At 48.0% G+C, this 23,506-nt stretch overlaps 1 protein-coding gene across 1 annotated transcript in view; it reads left to right on the top strand.

Moving 5' to 3' along the window:
- Window positions 1–23,506, top strand: part of SCARA5 (scavenger receptor class A member 5) — a 124,038-nt gene that overhangs the window by 10,423 nt on the left and 90,109 nt on the right. Inside the window, exon 3 of the mRNA XM_002818942.6 lies at window positions 15,512–15,640. Within this exon, the coding sequence (XP_002818988.2) occupies window positions 15,512–15,640 (129 nt within the window). The remainder of the gene's footprint in view (window positions 1–15,511; window positions 15,641–23,506) is intronic.

Genomic DNA, 23,506 nt, shown 5'->3' with positions numbered 1-23,506 from the left:
CCTCCCCATTCCTGTGTTCCTTCCCCATAAAATGAAATTATCCTCCTCATCTACCATCTTATCCGTCAGATCTCCCTGGTTCACTTGGCGCAGCTGAGGGCTGCTGGGCTGCTGCCCAAAGATGGGAATGGATTTCCTGGGAGGGGCTGGCTGGGGCCTCTGGAAGAGTCACTGCCCTTTACAGGTTGCCGCGTCAGGCTCTGGTGCAGGAGAGGGGACTATTAACCCAGTTCAGAGCTACAGCCCATGCCTAGCAGAGAGCATGGCTCTGTTAGACAGGTCTGTGGTCCCCGGGGGAGCCAGTGTCCAGGCGTGCTCCAGGCCTCTCCTGCCCAATGGGCTGTCCCTCTATAAGATGGGAGTGGCTTGGTGACACATGTTGCAGTGTGTCAGGGCTGGGTGTGAACCCATAGTGCACACACAAGTTGTGTTGTCCTTGCAGGCGTGAACTCAGCCCAGTGCAGGGGGTTCTCTTTGTCCCGCCATCCCCACATGCCGTACACTGTTCTTTACCCTAACTCACTGGGGAGCCCCGGCAGGAAGTGGGTGAGGGGAGACAGGGAAGCTGGAGCACTTACTCCTCCAGCTTCTGCTCTATGGAGTCACCCAGGGCTGCTCCTGTCCCTCCACCAAAGGCCGCAGCTCCTTGAAAGCTGCCCTGTCCACCTGGGCTTTTCCCCTTCCAGGTTCTGGCAACTGCTCCCATCCCTGACCCTTTGGGCCCAAGGGTGGTTATAGCCCACGAATGCTGCTCTGTCCTTGTGGGTGTCACACCCTGGCCACACCTTTGAGACATTCCTTTTATGAAACCCTGTGATGTGTCCTAATCTGAGGGAGCCTTCTGTTTCTGCCAGGGCCCTGACCCGCTAATCTTCAGTGTCCTTGTCTGCAAAGTGAGAATAATGTTACTAACCCCACAGGCATTGTGGGAGGATTACGTGATATAACCCGGGTAAAGCGCCTTGCACACAGTAGCCCCTCGATCCACATTTATTTCCCTCCCTGGTCTTTGGGAGTCCCCTGCAAATCTTGCGGAGGTGGGGAAGAAGGAGAGGGAGAGATGAGGAGGTGGAAGGAGCTGCTGCCACCCAGGGCCTCCCAGGAAACACCCATGCCCCTTCTCAGGGACCCTGGCCTGGAGAGTGTTTTTGGGCTGATCCTGGCCTTCTGCTGAAGAAAGCAGCATTCTGGTTACTAGTGGGATTCTCATGAGGCCTAGATACTCCAGGAAATTGAGCATGTTCCTTTAGTCCTGTTTCTCGAATATTAGAAATACTGGGCCCTGAGGGCTCCTGGTTCTATGGCATATGTGTGTCTGTCCCTTCGTCATCCTGATTGGGGAGGCACTTTGCTCCCAGGGGCCCCCTGAAGTTTGCTACCAGAAGAGCCAAGGGATGTGTTTCCTTGTCTCAGGGTGGAGGCTGCTGTTTCCAGGAGGCGTTGGGAAGAGGAGGGAGGGGGCACAGAGGCACCAGGGGCTCCTTCCCATGCAGATGGGCATAGACTGGAGCCTCCCCTCTCTGTCTTCAGCCAAAGCCCCTGCCCTGGGCCATGCCATCTCCTACGTGGCATTACTCTAGGGATGGGGGCAGTGAGGAGGGTCTGAAGGGGATGCCACCGGCCTGTCCCACTAGCGTGGTACAGTCTGGAGTGGATGGGCTTGAAGGAGGCCTGCAGTGAGGACAGAGCCCTGGGTGGGCAAGTGGGCTTCTGGTAATCCCTGGAGTAGAGGGGGTGATGAGTGGCCAGGGCAGTTATTCCTCATGGCATCCCCCAGTCCTCCGGCCCACGGACCTTGCTGTCATAGCTCCTGGCCTCTGCTTCCTTGCTTGCTCACTCATTCATTTCTTCATCTTCATCTTTCAGCAAAATATATTTAGGGATCCTGCAGGTGCTGTGTGCAGCAAGGGGCAAAAAGAGGCCTGAGACAGGGCTCCATGACTTGTGTAATTTACCATCGCTCTAGCTGGTCTGTCCTCCCCTCCCTCCTCCCTCCCACTGCAGACCAGCACAAGGCTGGCTCAAGTGTAAGGTTACCTAAATGTGACTCAGTGGGAAGGAAATTCAGAGTGTGGATGTGTCATTGGTGCAGACCCGCACACAGCCTCACTCGGCTCTGATACCTGAGTCTAAAGTCTGAAGTCTCACCTTCTCTGTTGTGGGGATGGCTTTGTGTGGTGCTTAAAAAGACAGGCTCTGGGGCCAGGCATGGTGGCTCACACCTGTAATTCTGGCACTTTGGGAGGCTGAGGCAGGTGGATTGCCTGAACTCAGGAGTTTGAGACCAGCCTGGGCAACATGGTGGAACCCCGTCTCTACTAAAATACAAAAAAAATTAGCCCTGCGTGGCATGGTGGTGTGCGCCTGTAATCCCAGCTACTTGGGAGGCTGAGGCAGGAGAATTGCTTGAACCCGGGAGGCAGAGGTTGCAGTGAGCCAAGATCACGCCATTGCACTCCAGCCTGGGCGACAGAGTGCAATCCGTCTCAAAAAAAAAAAAAAAAAAAAAAAAAAAGACAGGCTCTGCAATTGGACAGGTTGGGCTCAGACCCCATCTCTGCTGAGTGCTGGCTGGGAAAACTTGAACAAGCTCTTATCCTCATCTTCCCCTCCTCTAAGAAATGAGAAGCCCGTAGACCCCGGCTCATATGCTTTTGCAAGGGCTACGTGAGTTATTCCACATTGAGTCCTTCCAAATGGTTACATACAGCACACCCCAAAAATGTGAGGTCCTAGGGTGAGTACCCTGGCGTCCCTTCAGTGTGTCTGCTTCTGCTCCTGGGCCTTCCCATGGCGCTCTGAGCAGTTCTTCCGTTTTCTCTGTCAAATAGGAAACCTAGAGTGAAGAGGAGGAGTGAGTGGGAAGTCACATCTGGGAGAGGGAGAGAGAGATGATGGGATGAAGGAAAGGCGGGAGCCCAGGGATAGCCAGCGCCCCTGGGTCTTTAGGCTCCGAGTTTAAATCAGCCCCATTGGCATAGGGGCGTGGTTTTTTTTCCACCTGTGCTCGACTGTGTGGGTGGAGTTAGACCTGACCGGGGTTAGAGTTTCCCTGTGCAAGTGTGAGGAAGCAAGACAAGAGCGAGGAGTGGGAGTGTGTTACCTGATAACGTGGATCCTGGAGTGGAGTAGGATAAGAGGGCAAGCAAGGATAGGAGGGTGTGAGAGGGTGGAAAGGCAGTGGGATGCCTGGTCTGTGGGAGGCTGGGGCACCCCAGAGTCAGAGACCTGAGGGACTGCATTAAGAAGATGAGGGCGGGCACCGTGGCTCAAGTCTGTAGTCCCAGGGCTTTGGGAGGCCGAGATGGGAGGATTGCTTGAGGCCAGGAGTTCAAGACCAGCCTGGGCAACACGGAGAGACCCCTAACCTACAAAAAATTTTAAAAATTAGCCAGATGTGGTGGTGCACACCTGTAGCCCTAGCTACTCGGGAGGCTGAGGCCAGAGGATCTCTTGGGCCCAGGCGGTCAAGGCTGCAGTGAGCTGTGATCACACCACTGCACTTCAGCCTGGGTGACAGAGTGACAGCCTGTCTCAAAATAAATAAATAAATAAATAAATAAATAAATAAATAAGATGAGCCATGGCACTTATAAAGTGGGACATTTGAACGTGGGATTTAGATTTCAGTGACTGGTGAAGAGCCTTTCTAGAGCAGCAGAATCCACTAGAAATGAAAGTTGAGCCACACATGCAATTTTAAAGTTCTTAGCAGCCACCTTAGAAGGTGAAAAGACACAAGAATCTGGCCAGGCGTGGTGGCTCACACCTGTAATCCCAGTACTTTGGGAGGCCGAGGTGGGCAGATCACCTGAGGTCAGGAGTTTGAAACCAACCTGGCCAACATGGTGAAACCTTTTCTCTCCTAAAAAAAAAAAAAAAAAAAAAAAAAAAATTTAGCCAGTGCGGTGGTGGGCACCTGTAATCCCAGCTACTCAGGAGGCTGAGGCAGGATAATTGCTTGAACCTGGGAGGCAGAGGTTGCAGTGAACCAAGATTGCGCCACTGCACTCCAGTCTGGGAGACAGAGCAAGACTCCGTCTCAAAAAAAAAAAAAAAAAGACACAAGAAACTAACTGAAATACACTAGTGCACTTTAGTGAATCCAGTATATCCAATATATTATCATTTTGATGTGTAATTGCTATAAAGTTTATTGAGGTATTTATGTATTTTTTCTCTCATGCTGAGTCTTCAAAATCCAGTGCGTTTTTTACAGTGGGAGCCCATCCCTGCTTGGGCCAGCCATGTTTCCTGTGCTCCAAGCAAATGGCCCAGGCCAGCAAGGCTGAAATTAGGTAAGGAGGCCAGAAGGAGTGATACCTGGGGATCAGGAGAGCCAGGGCAGTGATAGGGACCCTGGGAGGGGAGAAGCAGGTGGCTCTTAACCGTGAGGTGCAGTGTCAAGTCTTATGACAGTGAACCCAAGTGCTGGGGGTTTTTAGGGAGGAAGGAGAAGGAAAGTTCTAGAAAGAAGCAAAGAGAACCGTCTACCACCCTGGCATATGACTGGTGTATGAGGAGAATGGGAAAAGAAAAGTCCTCATGGGAAAGGTTAGGCAGGCAGGAAGCAGGTCTCATTTAGAACAAGAAAGTAGAAGAAACGCCTACAGCAGAGGCTGAGGGAATGAGAGGTTTCACGGCTGATCTGCTGGGAGTCCAGTGGCCAATGCAGGAAGGTTTCAGGGGTCAGGGAGGGAGATGGCATGAAAGGAGGATAAACACAGCTGTTTGGGATTAACAGTGGGTGATGGGGGGCCTTGGGAGTCCTGGGTTTTCTGTGGGTGCAATGGACTGAATGTTTGTGTCCCCTCCAAATTCCTATGTTGAAATCCTAACCCCAAAGTGATGGGATTAGGAGGTGGGGTCTCTGGGAGGTGATTAGGTCATGGGGGTGGAGCCCACGTGGGTGGGATAAGTGCCCTTATAAAAGGGACCCCAGTGGCTCCCTCACTCGCTTGCCGCCATGGGAGGATACTGTGAGGAGTGGGGGTGGCTGTGTAGACACCTGATCTGCCGGTGCCTTGGTCTTGGACTTCCAGCCTCCAGAACTGTGAGCAGTACATTTGTGTTTATGAGCCATCCTGGCTGTGGTACTTTGCTGTGGCAGCCTGGACTAAGGCGGGGGCCTTGCTAAGCCAGGACTGAGGGCTCAAGCAAGCCTGCTGGGTGGCCTCAGGGCAGAAACTGCTGGTGAGGCTGTGAGGTTTTGTGGGGAGGAGTTTTTTGAGGAGCACCCAAAGTCCTAGGGCGCCTCATCCCCATCCTCTTTGCCCGGATCTGCTGAGCTCCCTCCTCTGGCATGGCCTGCTGTGTTTTTTGTGCATAGGTAGCAGAGCTGGAGGCTTCAGGGACATGGATGACTCAGTCCCCTCCAAGTGGCAGGGGAGGCTCTCAGCATTTCTGTTTCCCAAGCCAGACACCCTTCCCAATGCATGGTGGTAGGAACTGGGAGAATGAGACAGGTGTATTCAACTCATTTGTTTCTGCCCAGAGAAGAAACCAGTTCATCAAACCAAAGTGGACCCAGGAGGTGGGTGGAAGGTTGCATTAGCATCCCAGAAAGAGGAGTGATTTAAAAATGGAACTAGCTGAGACCTGGCTTCCAACTTGCAGACATCTTTAAGTGACTTATTGTCATTGACAAAGGGCCAGGAGGGGAACTGGGAATCTTCTGAACAAGGAGCTGGGGCCACTCTGCAGGGGGAGGGTCTTTTGGCCTGAAATTAGGCAGAACCCTGAGCCTGCTGCTTGAGTCTCATTGCATTGATGCCGCATAGCTTCTAATCCATGTACTGTGCATTTGCGGTGTGAATAGTGGCATCTTCCACCAGCCCCAGGAACCCCTTGTTCTTCCTGGGGAGCTCTCAGGCTCTCTCTCGCGTGGCTGCAGTGGTGTACCCGCTCACCTTGGCCACCCTGCCCTCCCCTTCCCCAGCTTCCTCTCTCCACCCCTCAGCCCTGGCTGCAGAAGAGGCACACCGGCATCCCTTCCTGAAAACAAGCACACACACCCTTGATTGTTCTCAAGAATTTTTATGCAGAGTAACTTGGGACATAGATGGAGTGGAGGAAAAATAACATTGTGTGAAAGTGGCAAGATGGAGAGATCTCTGAAAGTACTAAGAGAAACTGTCCCAGACCATCGTGAAATCTGCATGGAATTAGCCCTGGCTGTCTGTCCTTCCCCTGCTCTCCTGTACTTAGAAGTGGGTGTGAAAGGCTTGGGTGCATCTGGCCCTGCGGAAGACCAGGCTCCTACCCCGGGGTGCCCTCGCTGAGCCGTCTGCCCGGAGGACTCAGGCCTGGGATGCAGCAGGGCAGAGGTCACTGGTGTTCACTCTACCCCAGTTGGTTGTTCTGGAGAGAGGAAAAAAAACAAAATGTTTTTTTCTGTTCTCTCAACGCAGAATGCTTCACTTCAGGTTACCAAAATTGATGAGGATTTCTCTCCATCAACAGCCAATTCTGCAGTGGGTTCGCTAATGGATGCCAGCTGGGTGTCTTCTGGTTCAATTCAATCCTGATGCGATGCACCTGGTGGTAGCCTTAGATCCCACAGGTTGAGGGCCCAGTCCCACAAGACTGCTCCCACCCTGCACCCACTTCCTTTGGCTATAAATCAGGGTTCCCAGGACCCCCACGTTGGGTTTGATTAATTTGCTAGAGTGGCTCCTAGAACTCAGGGAAACACTTTACTCATATTTACAGGTTTATTGAAAAGGATATTACAAAGGATGTGTAGATGAACAACAGAGGGAAGAGGTGCACAGGGTGGGTCTGGGAGGAGGGGTGCAGACCTTCCATGCCTTCCCCAGCTGTTCTGCCCTCCAGGAACCTCTGCACGTCCAGCTCTCCAAACCCAGTCCTTTTGGGTTTTTATGGAAGCTTCATTATGTAGGCATGATTGATTAAATCACTGGCTATTGATAATCAACTCAACCTTCAGCCTCTCTCTTTTCCTGGAGGTTGGGAGTAAGGCTGAAAGTCCCAACTCTCTAATCCTGCCTTGGTCATTCCAGTGGCCAGCCTCCATCCTGAGGCGATCTAGGGGTCCCCAGACCCAGTCATCTCATGAATATACAAAAATCACTCTTGAGTGATCACTCTGGAAATCCCAAAAGCTTTAGAAGAATTTTTTTTGCCAGGATTCAGGATGATGACCAGGATGATATAGACTTCACAACATCACGGTTATTGAGGACCCTTCCAGGCTCCAGGGAGACTTGTTTCCCTGGGTCCTCTGTGACACCAGACAGGACTCAGGTGGGTGGCTCTCGGTGGCAGTGCCCCTGCTTCACATTTTCCTTCCCTCCCTTATGGAGTCCCCATGAAAGCCAGAGAGTGGTGGCAGCTTCAAAGACAGAGGTTGTTTGTGGCTGCCTGTTACAGTGAACAATGTGAGTGATGAGTAACCATCGTGAAGTCAGACTTGGGTGGGTTTCACGAAGCTCCTTGGATGAGCTGAGCTCTGAGGTTCCTCCCAGCAATAAAACCCTATCTCTACCTGCTGTTTATGAGCTGGGGGACCAAAGACAACAAGAAGAAAGTAACTGTTTGCTGCTGTTAAAACTCAAGTAGGTAACAATGGAATCATTGCCTTCTGTTTTTTTTTTTCTATGTTTAGAGCCAGTTTCTTTGGAAATAAACACTCATTTTTTATCACATCCAATTTGTGAGTTTCTTTTAAAATGGGAGGGGGCAAGTAAATTTGGATAACTCCAAAATGCTCTAAAATTATGACTAAGAAACTGAAATATTAGTTTTTCAAGGAAAGGACATTTTGATGAAGGCGACTGCTGGAATACTCGCTCATGGTCTCACAGTTAATGCATGACAGAGGCAGGCTTTGCGTTGACCTCCACAGAGCCCCAAACCCATGCTTTTCCCCCGAAGCGCTGTGAGAGATGCTACCTGCTTAACACAGGGAAAGAGGGCTGTAGAGTTTCAAGGTTCTCTCCACAATGTAGCCTGACATTGGGGGACCCTCTCCCTACTCAACCTCAGCTCAGGGTGCCAGGGTTGTGTTTTTGTATAAACTTTCCTATTCTTTAATGTCCGCTGCCAAACATCTCCCTACCCCCAGGATACAGTATCTTAGCAAAAACACTTTGGGGTATTCTTGCTCCCAGTTTTAGGAGGAAGTCTTCACAATGTTTACCTCTAGGAATAATACAATCTTTTGATACAACCCCATTTTCAACGTGTCCTATTGAAAAGAAATCAAGGAATTTTTTTTACCCCATAAGTCAAGCTCTTAATAATAGTAAAACTTTTCATTTGCTTTCCAAGAATGTGTCTTCACCTTCCCTTTTTATATGACAAATGCCTTGCTGCAGAGCTGTGGCCTCCGTGCCGTGGAACTGTGATTTCACCACTGAATCAGAGTGAGCATCCAAGGGCAGGCTCAGGCCTTGGTATGACTAAGAAGCTCCACGTGTGATTTTGACTTTCAACCAGGGGTAAAGTATCTATTCTGTTCCAGTGATTAACTTCTACAGTTTACCTGCATGGGCACAAAGAAGCAATCAGAGGCCCTGGATATGCAAAGAAAGCCCAGCTATTAATTAATTAATTTATTTATTTGAGACAGAGTCTCACTCTGTCACCCAGGCTGGAGTGTAGTGGCGTGATCTCGGCTCACTGCAACCTCCGCCTCCCAGGTTCAAGCAATTGTCCTGCCTCAGCCTCCTGAGTAGCTGGGATTATAGGCCTGCACCACCAAGCCTGGCTAATTTTTGTATTTTTAGTAGAGATGGGGTTTTGTCATGTTGGCCAGGCTGGTCTTGAACTCCTGACCTCAAGTGATCTGCCCACCTTGGCCTCCCAAAGTGCTGGGATTACAAGCATGAGCCACCATACCCGGCCCCAGCTTTTATTTTTTCAGACCAAAAGTTTGCTCCAAAAATGTGTTTTTCCAGCCAATTAGAGTTTGTCAATTATTTGCGTACGGCGAATGTAAGAGACAGTCTTTGCCACAAAAATAACTGTTCACATGTGTTTGCTTTGTTTTTCGCTGGCTGACAGGGAGATACACCTTGCCTCAGAGAACCTTAGAGACTAGTGGGGTCGCCAGAGAGGTAAAGAGATAATGGTTGATAATGAGGATGGTGTGAAAGATGTGTGCAAGGTTCTGACATGGTTCTTTCAGTGGTACTTAATTCTTAACATACTACCTTCTAGAACTTTTTCTCTTTTTGGAGTCAGGGTCTTGCTCTGCCACCCAGGCTAGAGTGCAGTGGTGACACAGCTCACTACAGCCTTGAACTCCTAGGCTCAAGTGATCCTCCCGCCTCAGTCTCTTTAGTAGCTAGGATACAGGCACATACCACCATCCCTGGCTAATTAAAAAAATTTTTTGTAGAGATAGGGTCAGATTATGTTGTCCAGGCTGGTTTTAAATTCCTGAGCTCAAGCAATCCTCCCATCTCAGCATCCTGAAGTGCTGGGATTAAGTCATGAGCCACTGCCTGGCCTGGACCATTTTAAAACTTGAACATCTAAAATTTGGTTTTGCTTCTCTATAAATGAAATTTCCTGGGTGTGTACCAACTTTCTTCTTGCAATATGTCACTGAATTGTGACTTAGTTACTTTCATTAAAGTCAGTGTTTCCTAGGATGTGGCTACATATAGCGTAGTGGTGTTCAAGATGCCTTTGATACACACGTATAAAGCTGTTAAGGTATCTACTTTTTTGGGTTTTTTTTTTTTTTAGACAGAGTCTCACTCTGTTGCCCAGACTGGAGAGTGCAGTGGCAGGATTTTGGTTCACTGCAGCCTCTGCCTCCCAGGTTCCAATGATTCTCCTGCTTCGGCCTCCTGGGTAGCTGGGGTTACAGGCGCCTGCCACCATGCCCAGCTAATTTTTGTATTTTTAGTAGAGACGGGGTTTCACCATGTTGGCCAGGCTGGTCTTGAACTCCTGACCTCAGGTCATCCACCTGCCTCGGCCTCCCAAAGTGCTGGGATTACAGGCGTGAGCCACCAGGCCCCGCCAGGTATCTATTTTAATGTATAATAGGAAGATACTAATTTTCCACTTAGGGTGATGAAGTTTTCTTCCAAAGAAATTTGAGTTTAAATGTATTTAAGTGGAGTGATGTTAAGAAAGTAATAGCCCAGGGACACTCAGCTATGGCAAGATTGTGCAGGCTGTATGCAGGGGAGGGTGCCTACAGAGGAGAAACCATCTACCTGCTGCTCCCAGCAATCATCAAGTAGCCATGTGCTCCACACTGAGATGAACAACGTCTCCCAGCCTGGCATTCTGGGCTCTTCTGGCAAGTCACTGTTCGTTTCTATTTACTTGCTCAGAGCCACTGGCCTTGCCCTTTCCAGACCTCTTGGCTTCCTGACCTCCAGATGCTACCCTCACTTCTGGAGGCCACTGCAAAATGGAAAAATCTTTCCCGTGATTCTGTTTGAGCTTGGGAGAGTTTTTCTTATTCTGGTTGTTGTCGTGGTGGTGGTTGACCATTTTCTCCAGCGCTCTGGTCTTGTGTGTGCCTGTGTCTGCAGACAACCTGTTAATCATGAACAGCTTTGTCTGGTACTTCTTGCAGATGGTTCACACAGAGAGGAAGACTGTTTGCTCTTTAAAGTCACTGTTTTCAAAATTTTAAGTCCTGTACATTGGACTATGAAGTGAAGAGAAAGAGAACAGAGTTCAGCCCATCTACGAAGGGCTGTCCTTCACACCCTGGTGAATCGCGGCCTCCTCCATGCAGACTCTGTGACTACCTCTGGCACTGAATGCATCGCCACCTGTGCAGGCAGCACTTTGCTTGTGTCACCGCTCCCTTCCGCACCGACCTCATTCTTCCCTGTATTGCAGTTACCCTTTTATGCATCGTCTTCCCCTCCCATGGCTGCGTCTGAAAGGCAGTGGCCGCATCTTAATCTCTCAACAAATATTTTGAGCATCTGCTATGTGCCAGGCACTGGCCTGGGAGCTGGGCAGTTGGAAGTGAATGACGCTGACAGTCTCTCCCTCCCACAGTGTGTCATCTTTGTATTTCCCAGCGTCTATCATAAGTGTGTTAGTTATCTATTGCTGCATAACAAATTACCCCAATACTGAGCAGCATAAAACAAATGTATTCCTCATGCAGTCTCTGAGGAAGTCATGGGTGTTTTTTTTAAAAAAGCCAAAATTTTGTTAATTTTTTCAGATAAATTTTGCACACACATATGTCTGTATAATCTGGGAGGAATCCAGGGACAATTTAGCAGAGTAGCCCTGGCTCAGGCTTTCTCAAGAGGTTGTGATGCAGGAGGAGCAAGCCCCAAAATTGGAGGGTTCTTGGCTTTGCCCAGGAAAGAATTCCAGGGTGAGCCGGTGATGTTAGTAACTTTTATTGAAGTGGCAGTGCACGGCAGTAGCAGATGTGCTGCTCCCTGCAGAGCAGGGCTACCCCATAGGCAGTGTGGCCAGAACAGCAGCTCAGAGGCAGTTCTGCAGTCCTGTTTATGCCCATTTTTAATTATATGCAAATTTTGGGCAGTTTATGCAGAAACTTCTAGAAAAAGGGTGGGAACTTCTGTGTTATCAGGTTATTGCCATAGAAAGGGGTGGTAATGTCTGGGTGTTGCCATGGCAATGGTAAACAACATGGCACTTTGGTGGGTGGGTGTGTCTTATGAAAAGCTGCTCCTGCCTCGTCCCTTTTTTTAGCTAGTCCTCAGGTTGGTCTGGTGTCTGAGCTCTGCCTCTGGAGTCGAATCTTGTCTCCTACCTCGGTTGCAGTAAAGATATTGGCCAGGCTGCCATCATCCGAAGGCTTGACCTGGCAGGAGGATCTCCTTAGAGGCTCACTCACCTACATGGCTGTCAGCCAAAGCCCTCAGTTCCTCACCACATAAGCCTCTCTGTGGGCGCTCATGACATGGCAGCTGGCTTCCCCTCAAACAAAGGTTCCAAGAGAGAAAGGGTGAGCCAGAAGGACGCTGCGTGTCTTTTGTCTCAGTTCAGAAGTGACACACCATTACTTCTGCCATATTCTATTGGTCACACAGACCAATCCTGGTACAACGTGGAAGGGGGTTGATTGCAGAAGGTGCTGGGATCATGGGGGCTATTTTGAAGGCTGGCTACCAGAGTGGGGCTTTTCCACAGTGGATGTTCCATAAATACCTGTTAAAGTTTTTACCCCTACAATCCTTAAGTCAAAAGCTCTACGTTTATTTTTACTAGACTTTGTTTTTTAATAGTAGTGTCAGATTTATAGCAAAGGCAAATGGAAAGTACAGAACATTCCCATATACCCTGCCTGCCACCCTTCCCATGCACAGCCTCCCCCGCTGTCAACGTCCCCACCAGAATGGTGCATTTGTTACTATCAGTGAACCTATGTTGACACATAATATTATCTCCCAGAGCCCATTGTTTACATTAGGGTTCACTCTTGGTGTTGAACATTCTGTGGGTTTGGCCAAATGTCTAAGGGCATGCATCTACCATTACAGTATCATACAGAAGAGTTTCACTTCCCTGAAAATCCCCCGTGCTCCGCCTGTTCATCCCTCCTGCCCTCCCAATCCCTGGCAACCACTGATCTTTTTACAGCCTTCATAGTTTTGTTTTTCCCAGAATATCACATAGTTAGAATCACACGGTATGTAGCTTTTTTAGATTGGCTGATTTTACCAAGTTAATTACGCATTTAACATTCCTCCATGTCTTGTCATGGCTTGATAGTGCATTTTTAAAAAATTGTTTTTAACAAAAAAGTAGGCATACGTTTTGCCCTGGCTTTGCTGATAGGATCATTTTGGAGTGTTTGTAATCTTCCGCTAAGTTTAAATAATTTGAAGGGTTTACCCAGCTAACATGCTTCTGCCACTTGAAAAAAAAAGTCCATAAATGTGTTTTGGGCAGGCTTTGTGACTTGTCGTTGTCTTAAATTGTCTTCTTTCCCTTGCAATCAGATTCTCTAAGGGCCTTGCCAGATCACTCATGTTCTGCTTGTCTAACCATTTGTGGGAAACCTCTATTTGAAACCCTCATTATGTTCTATTTAAAATAGACTTGGTTTAATGCACAAAGTAACCAAGTCTTGCTGAAAGAACTAAACTCTCTCAAAGGAAGGTCGGTGTTCTGCGTGTTGGTTGACTAAGGCACCTGTCACAAGTAGGTGCTTGCTATTAAATAGAAGCCTCAGGTAGAGGGCAAGGGAACTATTCTTTTTTATGGGAAAAAATAGAGCAACAACATCATTGCACATTGACCCACTCCTACAGTGAACTAGCAACACATATGCAGATGACAAAGGCAAACTTCAAGTTAACTGTGTTCATGGCTGTGTGATTTTCCTCCTCCTATTCTGTCATAAGGCTGAGGAGAAAGCAGGGCTCAGAGCAGGAGAGCTGAAACTACCACCATGAGAACGAAACAAGTATTTGTATAATATTATTCAATGCTATACCTCCCACTTTGACTCTTGAGAGGAACAGAGTTTTCTCTGGTAAGTTGCAACCAGACAGCTAGTGGCTCTCACCAGAAGGAAAAAAAATAAAAGAAATGCTACCAGAAGTCTACATATTTAGGAGCAAAAAACTTTGTAGAGCCTAGTGTATGGTAAGGGATGGAAAATCCCAGAAAAGGTTTAGGGTGAGTTAGAAAGATGTGCTCTATTTTGTCTTAGTGGAAAATCAGCTCAACTCTTCAAAACTTGCTAATGCAAGGATGAGTGAGAATGGTCACTGGATTTGTATTTGACAAGTTGCTCGACACTGCACCCAATGTCTTATGGAAATATTATGTAACAGCTCTGTTTAGCTGGTTTAACAGCAGTATTTGTAATAAAACGAAGTCAATGAGTGGGAAAATTTTCCTTATATAACAATACCTCTGGGGGACCAGGGCAGTGTGGATCCTAAGGTACCAGTAGTCACCACCATTTTCCTTGTGGTCATAAAACCTCCTGAGGCCAACGAGGTAGTAATGATACCTGGGAGGTGATATATAACCTTTGAGGTATCCTTGCAAATGGAAACCTATGAAGGAATTGCAAACATGGCACCATTCTTCAACATGTTTTCTAAATATCAATTCTTTTAGCCTCTCTTGACAACCTTTTTCTGCCCACTCCAGTTAGTGACACTCCTCTCCTTTCCTTTCCTTTTTCCTTTCCTTTCCTTTCCTTTGACAGTCTCACTGCGATGCCCAGGCTGGAGTGCAGTGGCATGATCTCAGCTCACTGCAACCTCTGCTTCCCGGGTTCAAGTGATTGTCCTGCTTCAGCCTCCCAAGTAGCTGGGATTACAAGCACGCTAAAAAGCGCACTACACCACGCCCAGCTAATTTTTGTATTTTTAGTAGAGACGGGGTTTCACCATATTGGCCAGGCTGGTGTCAAACTCCTGACCTCAAGTGATCCACCCACCTTGGCCTCCCACAGTGCTGGGATTACAGGTGTGAGCCACCGTGCCTGGCCTTAGTTAGTGACACTCTTGAAGTGGGGACAGTCCTTCTGGAGAGGGGTCTCACCCACAGGGGGTAAGGAACAAGCATTAAAGGGATACACATTTAAAAAAAAAATGCACCCCCCTCCCACCCAGTGATTCCTACGTGCCCTGCTGACATCGGGGAGAGGATCTCTTCTTTCCACTTTCAGTCAACAGAGCAGGTGGAGGTCAGTAAGCCTCTGCACGGGCTGTCTGAGAAGGCCGCCTTGAAGGACAAGTTCAGCTAAAAGATCAACCTGGGTCCTGGGGCCGGATTTGCCGCTAACTGACATTTGACATTCTTTATCTGTACAACAAAGGGGTTGAATTACATGGCCCAAAAGGCCGCTACAGCAATGATATTTCCCTTTTCCATTTTGAGCAGAAGCTGAGGAGTGTCTCAGGATGAGGTTACCATGTTTTCTAGCAAATTTAAATGCAATGTTGCAAGCTGGTCAGAGCTGGCTTACAGATGTGTTTTGTTTACATTCCCCAGTGTTTTGTGTTTGATGAATTAGTTGCCAACACTTAAAAATAGATGTAGAAAATTCTGGATCTGGCCACACCCACCCCTCATCCCTGCATAGTAGCCTCTGCCAGAGCAGGCACGTGCCGTTGGCCTCCCCACAGTCCCACTGGGCCCATTTCTCTCATTCCCATATCTCCCCAGCCACTGTAGAAGTTTGAGTTTGCAACTCCTGTTTTAATTTCTCTTCATGTTCCCTGGATCCCATGGGACAATGACACTTTGTAAAGGCCGCATATCAAGGTCTTTCTGCTGCTTGGACTAGCTCAAGAAGAGTTGGTTTGTGTGAGCATGTGAGCTGTGGACATGTGATCTGGCTTGGTCATGAATACAGAAAGCGGGAGGAGAGCTAGAGGCTGAATGTGATGGTCCTGGAAAGCTCCCCATCAGGTGGCTGCATTCTAGACATGCAAAAGGGATGTGAGAAGTTCAACATGAACATCTGCATGCATCAGGGAGAGATGAGACCAAAAAAGAAAAGAGCTTATGGGGTTTTTAAGTGTCTTCTTTCCTTCCTCCTCTTACCCTTATTGTCCAGGTCCATGTCACAAACGGCGGGCAAGCATCTGCTGTACCCAGCTGGGGTCCCTGTCGGCCCTGAAGCATGCTGTCCTGGGGCTCTACCTGCTGGTCTTCCTGATTCTTGTGGGCATCTTCATCTTAGCAGGTAAGAGCAGGCCATTTTTGTCCTGGTCTTTTGGGATGAGGAAGGAAGACCTGGAGCTTCCACTCTTCATTCCCACTGTCATGAGCCCAAACACTGCCCTTATCACCATGGAAACTACGGAGGAAGAAGGGAGAAGCTCTTCAGTAGTATTGCTTATTTTGCCTGGGAGTAGCCAGCAGAGGCTATGTGAGCTTGTGGAATCGAAGAGTCCAGCAGTAGAGACCTAGCTGCTTGGAGTGGCTTCTGAGTTTTCCTGCATCATTGTGGGACATTGTGCATTACACTGAGCCTCCCTGGGCCTCTGGGGATGGTTTGCACTAAGGCCGGGTATTGTCTTAGCTTCTGGTCCTGGGGTGCCATGAAAATAGTTGTGAGGCACTTTCCTTCCAGTAAACCTGCTGCCCTTTGCAGTTACTGTAGGTAGAATGGGTTTGCCCCAGTTCAGCCAGGCTCTCCTTACCAATTTCTATCTTTTGAGATGGGCAGGTGATGGGCTAGGGCTAGCTTGTTCTCCAGCCATGGAGGAGAGCTCATGGATTCAAGAAGGGATAGAACAGGAGCCTGTTGGCCCCAGGCTGTGAGCAGCCCAGCTCATCACCTCTAGGTAGTCTGTATGAAGACAGATGGTGAAGCAGATGGCTGTAGTGGTCTTCTCCTCACTCCCTTTCAAAGGAAGGGCTGCTCAGTTCCCACCTTTCTCAATGGAGGTAGGTAGGACTGGACACAAGTAAGGCTGAGGGATCAGTTTATTTCCACCTGACATGTCTCACATGAGTACCTGCCTTGCAGCAGGCTCCATGCTAAGATTGGGGGCATAGCTAAATAGGACCCAGGGGCTTCTCTCAAGGATCTCCCAGCCTAGGAACCGAGGCAGGGTCATGCAGATAGAGCCCTGCGTCAAGGCAGAATGCAGTGGGCACTGTGATGGGGTGTAGCCCAATGTGATGGTGACAGAGCAGGCACATACAGGGAGGTGCGGCTGCTGCATGGAGCAGGTGGAGTTGGTGGGAGCGAGGCTGCTGGCCAGGCTGAGCTGACTTGGAGCACTGAGGGAGGGGCCCTCGGGTGAAGCCCAGGGCAGGAATCTGGAGGTCTGGCCCTTACAGATAGATGATCTTTTGCTGGAAATTTCGAGGCAGATGGCCAGGACCTCCCCAGTCTTGACTCACTTTCCATCAAGCGGGACTAGTCAGTCGAGTGTTGTAATGGGGTGTTCAATGCTGCCTGCGCCTTCAGGTTTCCACACTCAGGGCAAAGACACTGGGTGGAGTCTGTCCCACCAATGAGCAACCTGAGGGGTGGCCAACAGCAACAACAAGAGAACCTCATGATTCATCCCTGGGACCAGAGGACAGGGGACCAGCAGGGTCCCTCGCAGGCTGAGTGGGCCAGAGGAGGATTTGAACATGTTCTCGGGCTGCTTGGTGAGAGCTTGGGATCTGGGTTTTGTGGATTTGGCTGCGAGGACCATAACAAATTTCTGGAATGTTCAGAAAGCATTCCAGCCCAACAGGAAACCAGAACAGGGACTTTTAGGTGACAGATGCAGAAAAACTCTGCAGAACAGGAACTTTTAGGTGACAGACAGGGGTCTGGAGGAGAGGGACCAGGCTGGTGGGGGGGTTTGGGACAGGCCTCTGGAGGTCCTGCAAGGGCATCGTCTCTTGGGGAAGAGAAGACTTGCAGCGGAGTGACGGTTCTCTTCTGGTGTCTGGATGGCTGCCAAGTGGAAAGGGTAGACATGCTCTATGTGACCCCAGAAGGCAGAGCTAGGACCAACGGGTGGATGTTATTAGGAGACAGATTTCCATTCAAAATAAAGGACAGTTTGCTAACAAGTAGTGCTGTCCAGGATGATGGAAAAAAAGGCTTTCTCCTGGCTTGGAGATTGAATGAGGTTTATAATGATGTCTTGGAAGCTTCAGAAAGGAGGGTGGAACATGGTTTCCCAATCTGATAGAAATGTTGCCATACCTCCTTAATTGTTCCAGCATTTTTCTGATCATTATAATTATCTTTGAACCTGAAGTTTCTGGATACCACATTGCCTGTGTTGAACAAAAATTTGGGGTGGATTGGGACGGAGCTGGTGCAACAGTGTCGTACCTGATCTCTTGGCCCTGGGTGTGTGGCCGCTCTTACCTCCCCAGATTCTTGTCTGGAGAATCATGCTGGCCTCTGGGGGAGGTTTGGTGAGGGCAGCATAGGAAAGGGACTTGGCAAGGTGGTGGACAAGTCTGAGGTTCTTTAAGGAGGCTCTGTCTGATCTTAGAGAGGTTTCTTTACATTGCCTGATTGAAGACCTCGGCGATGCTCCTTCTCAGAGATACCAAGATCAGGGGTTGGGGGAGATCCATGGTCCAGCATGAAGAAGAGCTTGCCTGGCCTTCTGTTGGGTGTCCTGCCATGGGAGAGGGCTTCCCCTTCTTGGGTAGAACTCACTGTCTGTGCCCAGAGAGGTCACCTTGCACAGAAGATCCATTTAAACCATTCTTAAAACCTCCTTGTCAATGCAAATCTCATAGCTCCTACAACTGGATGACAAAATTGTCCACTGCAACCCAGTGCCATATCTGAATACTGGATTGGCAACATCTTGGTGTGCAAATGCTTACTCTTACTGTTTCCCAGTATGAAAAATTTGTAATCAAACTACACCAAAATATGAGTCTTATAAGCCCCACATAGGACTTCTCTCAATTCATCTTCTTGCCCAAATACTGAAAGTAAAAGGCAAACATGTACCTCACGTTTATGCATTATCGAAGTTTACCTGTTTGAAGGTTAATCTGGCCACCACCCAAATTATTCTGTCAATTGGATTCTGCCCATCATCCAACCTGACCAGTGTCCTCCTGGGAGCTTTACTCCGATAATCCCATGCTGACACTGGGTTCTCTTCCCTCAGCTCATAGCCTTTCATCATCTCCCAAGGAGATGGCAAGAGCCTCCTCCTACCTCCAGTTCCTCTAAGCTTTTCTATCTCTTCAACACATTTTGATTATTACCTTGGCTGATGTTTCCCTATTATGTTTTCATTCTGTTCCCAGTTCATTTTTGAACAGTACAGACCATCAGGTTTAAGTTCATGAACTAAAGAATTGAGATTGCCTGGTCATGTGGCCAGGGGGTCCTCAATCCAGCACTTCAGGCAAGATGTCCTTTGCAATAGAATTAAAGGGTCGGAGGGAGCTCAGTCTTACCTATGACTCTTCTAGCCAGTCACTGTGGTGACTGGGTGTGGTCATCAGGAGCCATCTCTTCTTCCCCTTTCCTGAGACAGCTCCGTAGGCAAGTCTGAATTCTCACTGTGGAAATGAAACAGCAGAAAGGGGAAGTGAAAAGATCTGGGATTCGAATGTGGGGTGAGGCTGCAGCATCACAGCAATGTAGCAAGACCACTGGTCTACAGGGAGAGTCCCTGGGGAGACATGGGCTCCTCCTGCACCTTAAATTAGTTCTTTTCTAACAGCACCAGTCGGTCATTGTCATCATCATCCTCAACAAGCGCTGAATTTGTGCATGAGTGTTCGGTGAGTGCAGGGCAAAGGGACAAGCCCTAGGAATAAAATGTCATGAGATGTAGGCCCTGCACAGGAGGGTTTAAAATCAGAAACACGTATACCCGCCATCAGGCAATGTGACGTAGTTTCTGCTGTTGCCAAATTATACAAAGGAGAGCCCAATCCCTGAGGGCTGGAATGGTTGGGGGAGACCTTGGCCTGTGGCGAGTTGTCCACCTGGCTTTGAACTGAGTATCCCTTTTTTGGATCACCTTGTTTCAAGCAGGTCTGCCCTTGGACTTTGCAGGAAAGAACAGTATGCTCAGAGCCCATGTCCATCTACACTGTAGCTTCCTGATTCTATCACGCATCTTGGGAATAGAAGTGTAATGCCATCATCCTTTATTGGGACACTCTGTCAGAAACAACCTTGTGAAATTTCATCCCTTGTGCTTATTGTAAGAATGATGTCGAGGATGTTATTTGTTGCATTACACAGTGCTGTCCTCAGAGGACCCATGCACCAATTATTTTCTGTGTCAGTCATAGAAGGAGATATGTGTTCCTTGAGGAATTTGTTTTCACCTTATGGAGACTGTGAATCTGAAAGTCTTTAAAATTACTTTCAAGGAGGTAATTAACACAAACTTAAGAGTCAGCTGTCATCCCTTGTATGGGGATATGTGAATTTGAAGGTCATTAAAACAAAAACCTGGGGACAGAATTGTGGTCCACCTGCAGCAAGTATAGAGATTTAAGGAAAGCATTTTTGTGTTAGTCTCATTCCTGGCTTCATTTGGGGTCTCTCTGCTTGATCTTCTTTACCTGGATCTCATCTACTTGAATCTTAGTGTAGTTAATGTATCCTTGTGAATTGCCTTAATTCTTTGTGGAACAAGGAAGGGTGTTATGTACAGTTTTATCTTTACAAATATTTCTGCCTATACTACTTGATTCTTCAAATGCATGATGTTTTTAATATGTGAAAGAATAACAGAGACAAGGGAATCTAAAAATATTTGTAGAAAAAAATATGATTATTTCAGTTTTAACCAAGCACCTAATTGAGATGAATACGGAATAGCTCCCCAGGGACATTTAGCTAGTGGAAGTGGCAGGTGTGTGATTAACTATATTAACACATCTACCGTGTTACACACTGCACTGACATCATAGCATTTAAGAAGAATATTGAGACAGGCAGGACTGTGTAGACTTCATGCTGGTTACAAGTAGGGACTTTGGAGCCAGCCTGTCTGAGTTTGAACCCTGGCTTCTCTATCACCAGCTATGTGACATTGGCCAAGGCACTCGGCCAAGAGCTTCCTTCTCTGAAAATGGGGGAAATCAGTGTACTCCCTATATTAGTCTGTTTTGCATTGCTAAAAAGGAATGCCTAAGATGGGATAACTTATAAAGAAAAGAGGTTTATTTGGCTCACGGTTTTGCAGGCTGTACAGGCATGGCACCAGCATCTCCTTGGTCTCTGGTAAGGCCTCAGGAAGCTTCCAGTCATGGCAGAAGACAATAGGGAGTAGGCACATCATGTGGCAAGAGACAGAAAGGAGGAGGTCCAACGTCTTTAAACAACTGGCTCTTGTGTGAACTAATGGAGCAAGAACGAACTCATTACCATGAGGGGGATGCCAAGACATTCATGAGGGTATCCTCCCCCATGGTCCAAAGACCTCCCACTAGGCCTCACCTCCAACACTGGGGATCCAATTTCAACATGAGATTTGGAGTAGTAGCTATTGTTATTGTTATTGCTGGCATTGGTATTACCACTATTATTAGCATCGTCACTCTTACTTTTTCTTCATTTTCTTTGCAGTCAATTAACCTTGATAGCATAACCTAGGGTTTAGCCCCAGGTTATCTGTGAAGGCTCTGTAACCTTGGGAACATCACTTTGCTGTCAGAATGGGAGTTCACCCATTTGTAAAGTGAGCAAATTGGGCAAGATTGGTGGTCTCAAACATTTTTTTACCATGACCTACACAACCAGTACACACATATAAGCATAGCTGAGATAATACTTAAATTTGTAATGCCTTTCTACTCTATTCTATTTATGTTTTTTTAAAATGATCACAACTCATTCATTTATTTCATAATTCATGAACAGGATATAAGCTGTAGTCTGAAAAACAATGGGCTAAATGATACTTCTATTGTTCTCTGTGTCTTTCGAGCATTCTGGGAGTAGCTATATTCTCTTCAGGATATGGACTGTGAGGCCAGACTTCTGGGTTCAAATCCAGGCTGTACTATGGAATGGCTCTATCATTTTGAGGCAAATTATTTAACCTCCAAGGGACTTGGTTTTTTCATCTATACAATGGGTTGATCGTGGTACCTACCCCATGGGGCTGTTGTGAGGATTGAATTAAATAATACAGGAAAAATTAAAACTCTTGCAGTGCCTGGCACATAAGTACTCAATAGGCTGGGGACAGTGGCTTGTGCCTGTAATCGCAGCTCTTGGGAGGCCGAGGCAGGAGGATTGCTTGAGCCTAAAAGTTTGAGATGAGTTTGGGCAACATAGTGAGACCTCATCTTTACAAATAATTAAAAAATGAGCCAAGTATAGTGATATGCACCTGTAGTCTCAGCTACTCAGGAGGCTGAGGTAGGAGGATCACTTGAGCCCAGGAGTTCAAGGTTGCAGTGAGCCATGACTGCATCATTGCGCTCCAGCCTCAGTGACAGAGTGAGATCCTGTCTTAAAAAAAAAAAGAAGTGCTCCAGAAATATTTGATATTATTATTCCCACAATCAGAGACAATTTGCTTTCAGAATAGCAAAGGATTAGAGACCTACTTGTTTAGCCTGAGCACCTAGTAACTTTGTCTATAAACAGAACTGGGCTCAATGCAGTACGTGTCCATATGCACATGTTTCCAATAAACACACAGGGAAGCCTGGAGACATTGTTGGAGAGGTCCTTGAGGTACCGTGACAGCGCAGGGCTCAGTAAGCCAAGAAAGAGGAACAGAACAGCATTTCCAGGATTGTAGCTCTTTAGGGGAGGGAGTGATCGATGGAGCCAGCAATGCCTCCACCCATGGCACTGAGATGCTTAGCTTCAGTGGGCGTCTCCTACAACCTCCCTCCCAACTTCCCAGACAGACACGGTGTTGTGCTTTTCCCAAAAAACAACTTCAAGTCACAGAAACTCCTTCCTTGTCCTCCTTGACTTTCCCATACACTGTTTCTAGTTCTTCTTGCAGGAACAAATCATAACAAGGCGTTCTCCTCATCCTCACGATTGCTCATCAGTGAGTTGGTAACACCAAGGAAAGTGAACCCAGTTCCTCCACCTTTGTGTCTTTGGGCCCCAGTCTTCACACTCACCATGCTGTATTGCAATGATTGGTTTCTGTGCCGGCTCTCCTTCTAGTCCGGGAGAGCTCTTTCATGATAAGGCACCGCACCTTGTTCACAGCTGTCCTACCACTGCCTACCATCATGTGTTGCATATAGCAGGTAATTAATGGAAGGACTAAACTGAATGCCTCAACAGAATGGCCATCCTTCCAACAGGCTCCAGGTGTGAGTAGTCAACAGAATTAGACATCACTCCTGGGGTGGCCTAGCCAGGGGGGAGTGTGCCAGGCTGTGACCATGGATGTTGATATTAGTTTAAATTCTCATGAGGCTTACTTTTTTTTCTTTTTGAGACAGAGTGTCTCACTCTGTCACCCAGGCTAGAGTGCAGTGGTGCAATCTCAACTCATAGCAACCTCTGCCTCTGGGTTCAAGTGATTCTCCTGCCTCAGCCTCCTGAGTAGCTGGGATTACAGATGCATGACACTAAGCCCGGCTAACTTTTGTATTTTTAGTAGAGACAGGGTTTTGCCATGTTGGCCAGGCCGGTCTTAAACTCCTGGCCTCAAGTGATCTGCCTGCCTCGGCCTCCCAACGTGCTGGGATTGCAGGCGTGAGCCACTGCGCCCGGCCTCTCATGAGACTTTCTAGTGAGACTCATAGTAATACAGGACCCTACATCCAAATGATGGAATACCATGCAGCCCTCAATGATCAGGTCAGATCTCCTCCTCACCCCAACCCCAGATCTCTTTCAAAGGAAACCATTGCCTAGTAGGGGCTCCCCCATTGCGTATCAGTGCCACTGGCTTTGTTGGTCTTGTTGCTTTAAGTTAAATGCAGATCTTGTCAGCGATCCCAGTTAGATGTCAGCACACTGGTTTCTGCCAGGTATTGCAGTCTGTTGGATCTGTTTGGCTCTGGACTTGGACATCTGTCATTTATTTTTAACAATCAGCCTGTGCTATCAATCATGTTGGAGCCAGTGTCCCAAACATGTCCCTATAGTCCCCATTCTGTAGCCTGCTGCCAC

Source organism: Pongo abelii, chromosome 7 (genome assembly GCF_028885655.2).
Source record: "Pongo abelii isolate AG06213 chromosome 7, NHGRI_mPonAbe1-v2.0_pri, whole genome shotgun sequence".
NCBI lineage: Eukaryota > Metazoa > Chordata > Mammalia > Primates > Hominidae > Pongo > Pongo abelii.
The sequence above is the reverse complement of the archived record's forward strand: the minus strand, read 5'-3'. Positions and strand labels throughout refer to the sequence as shown.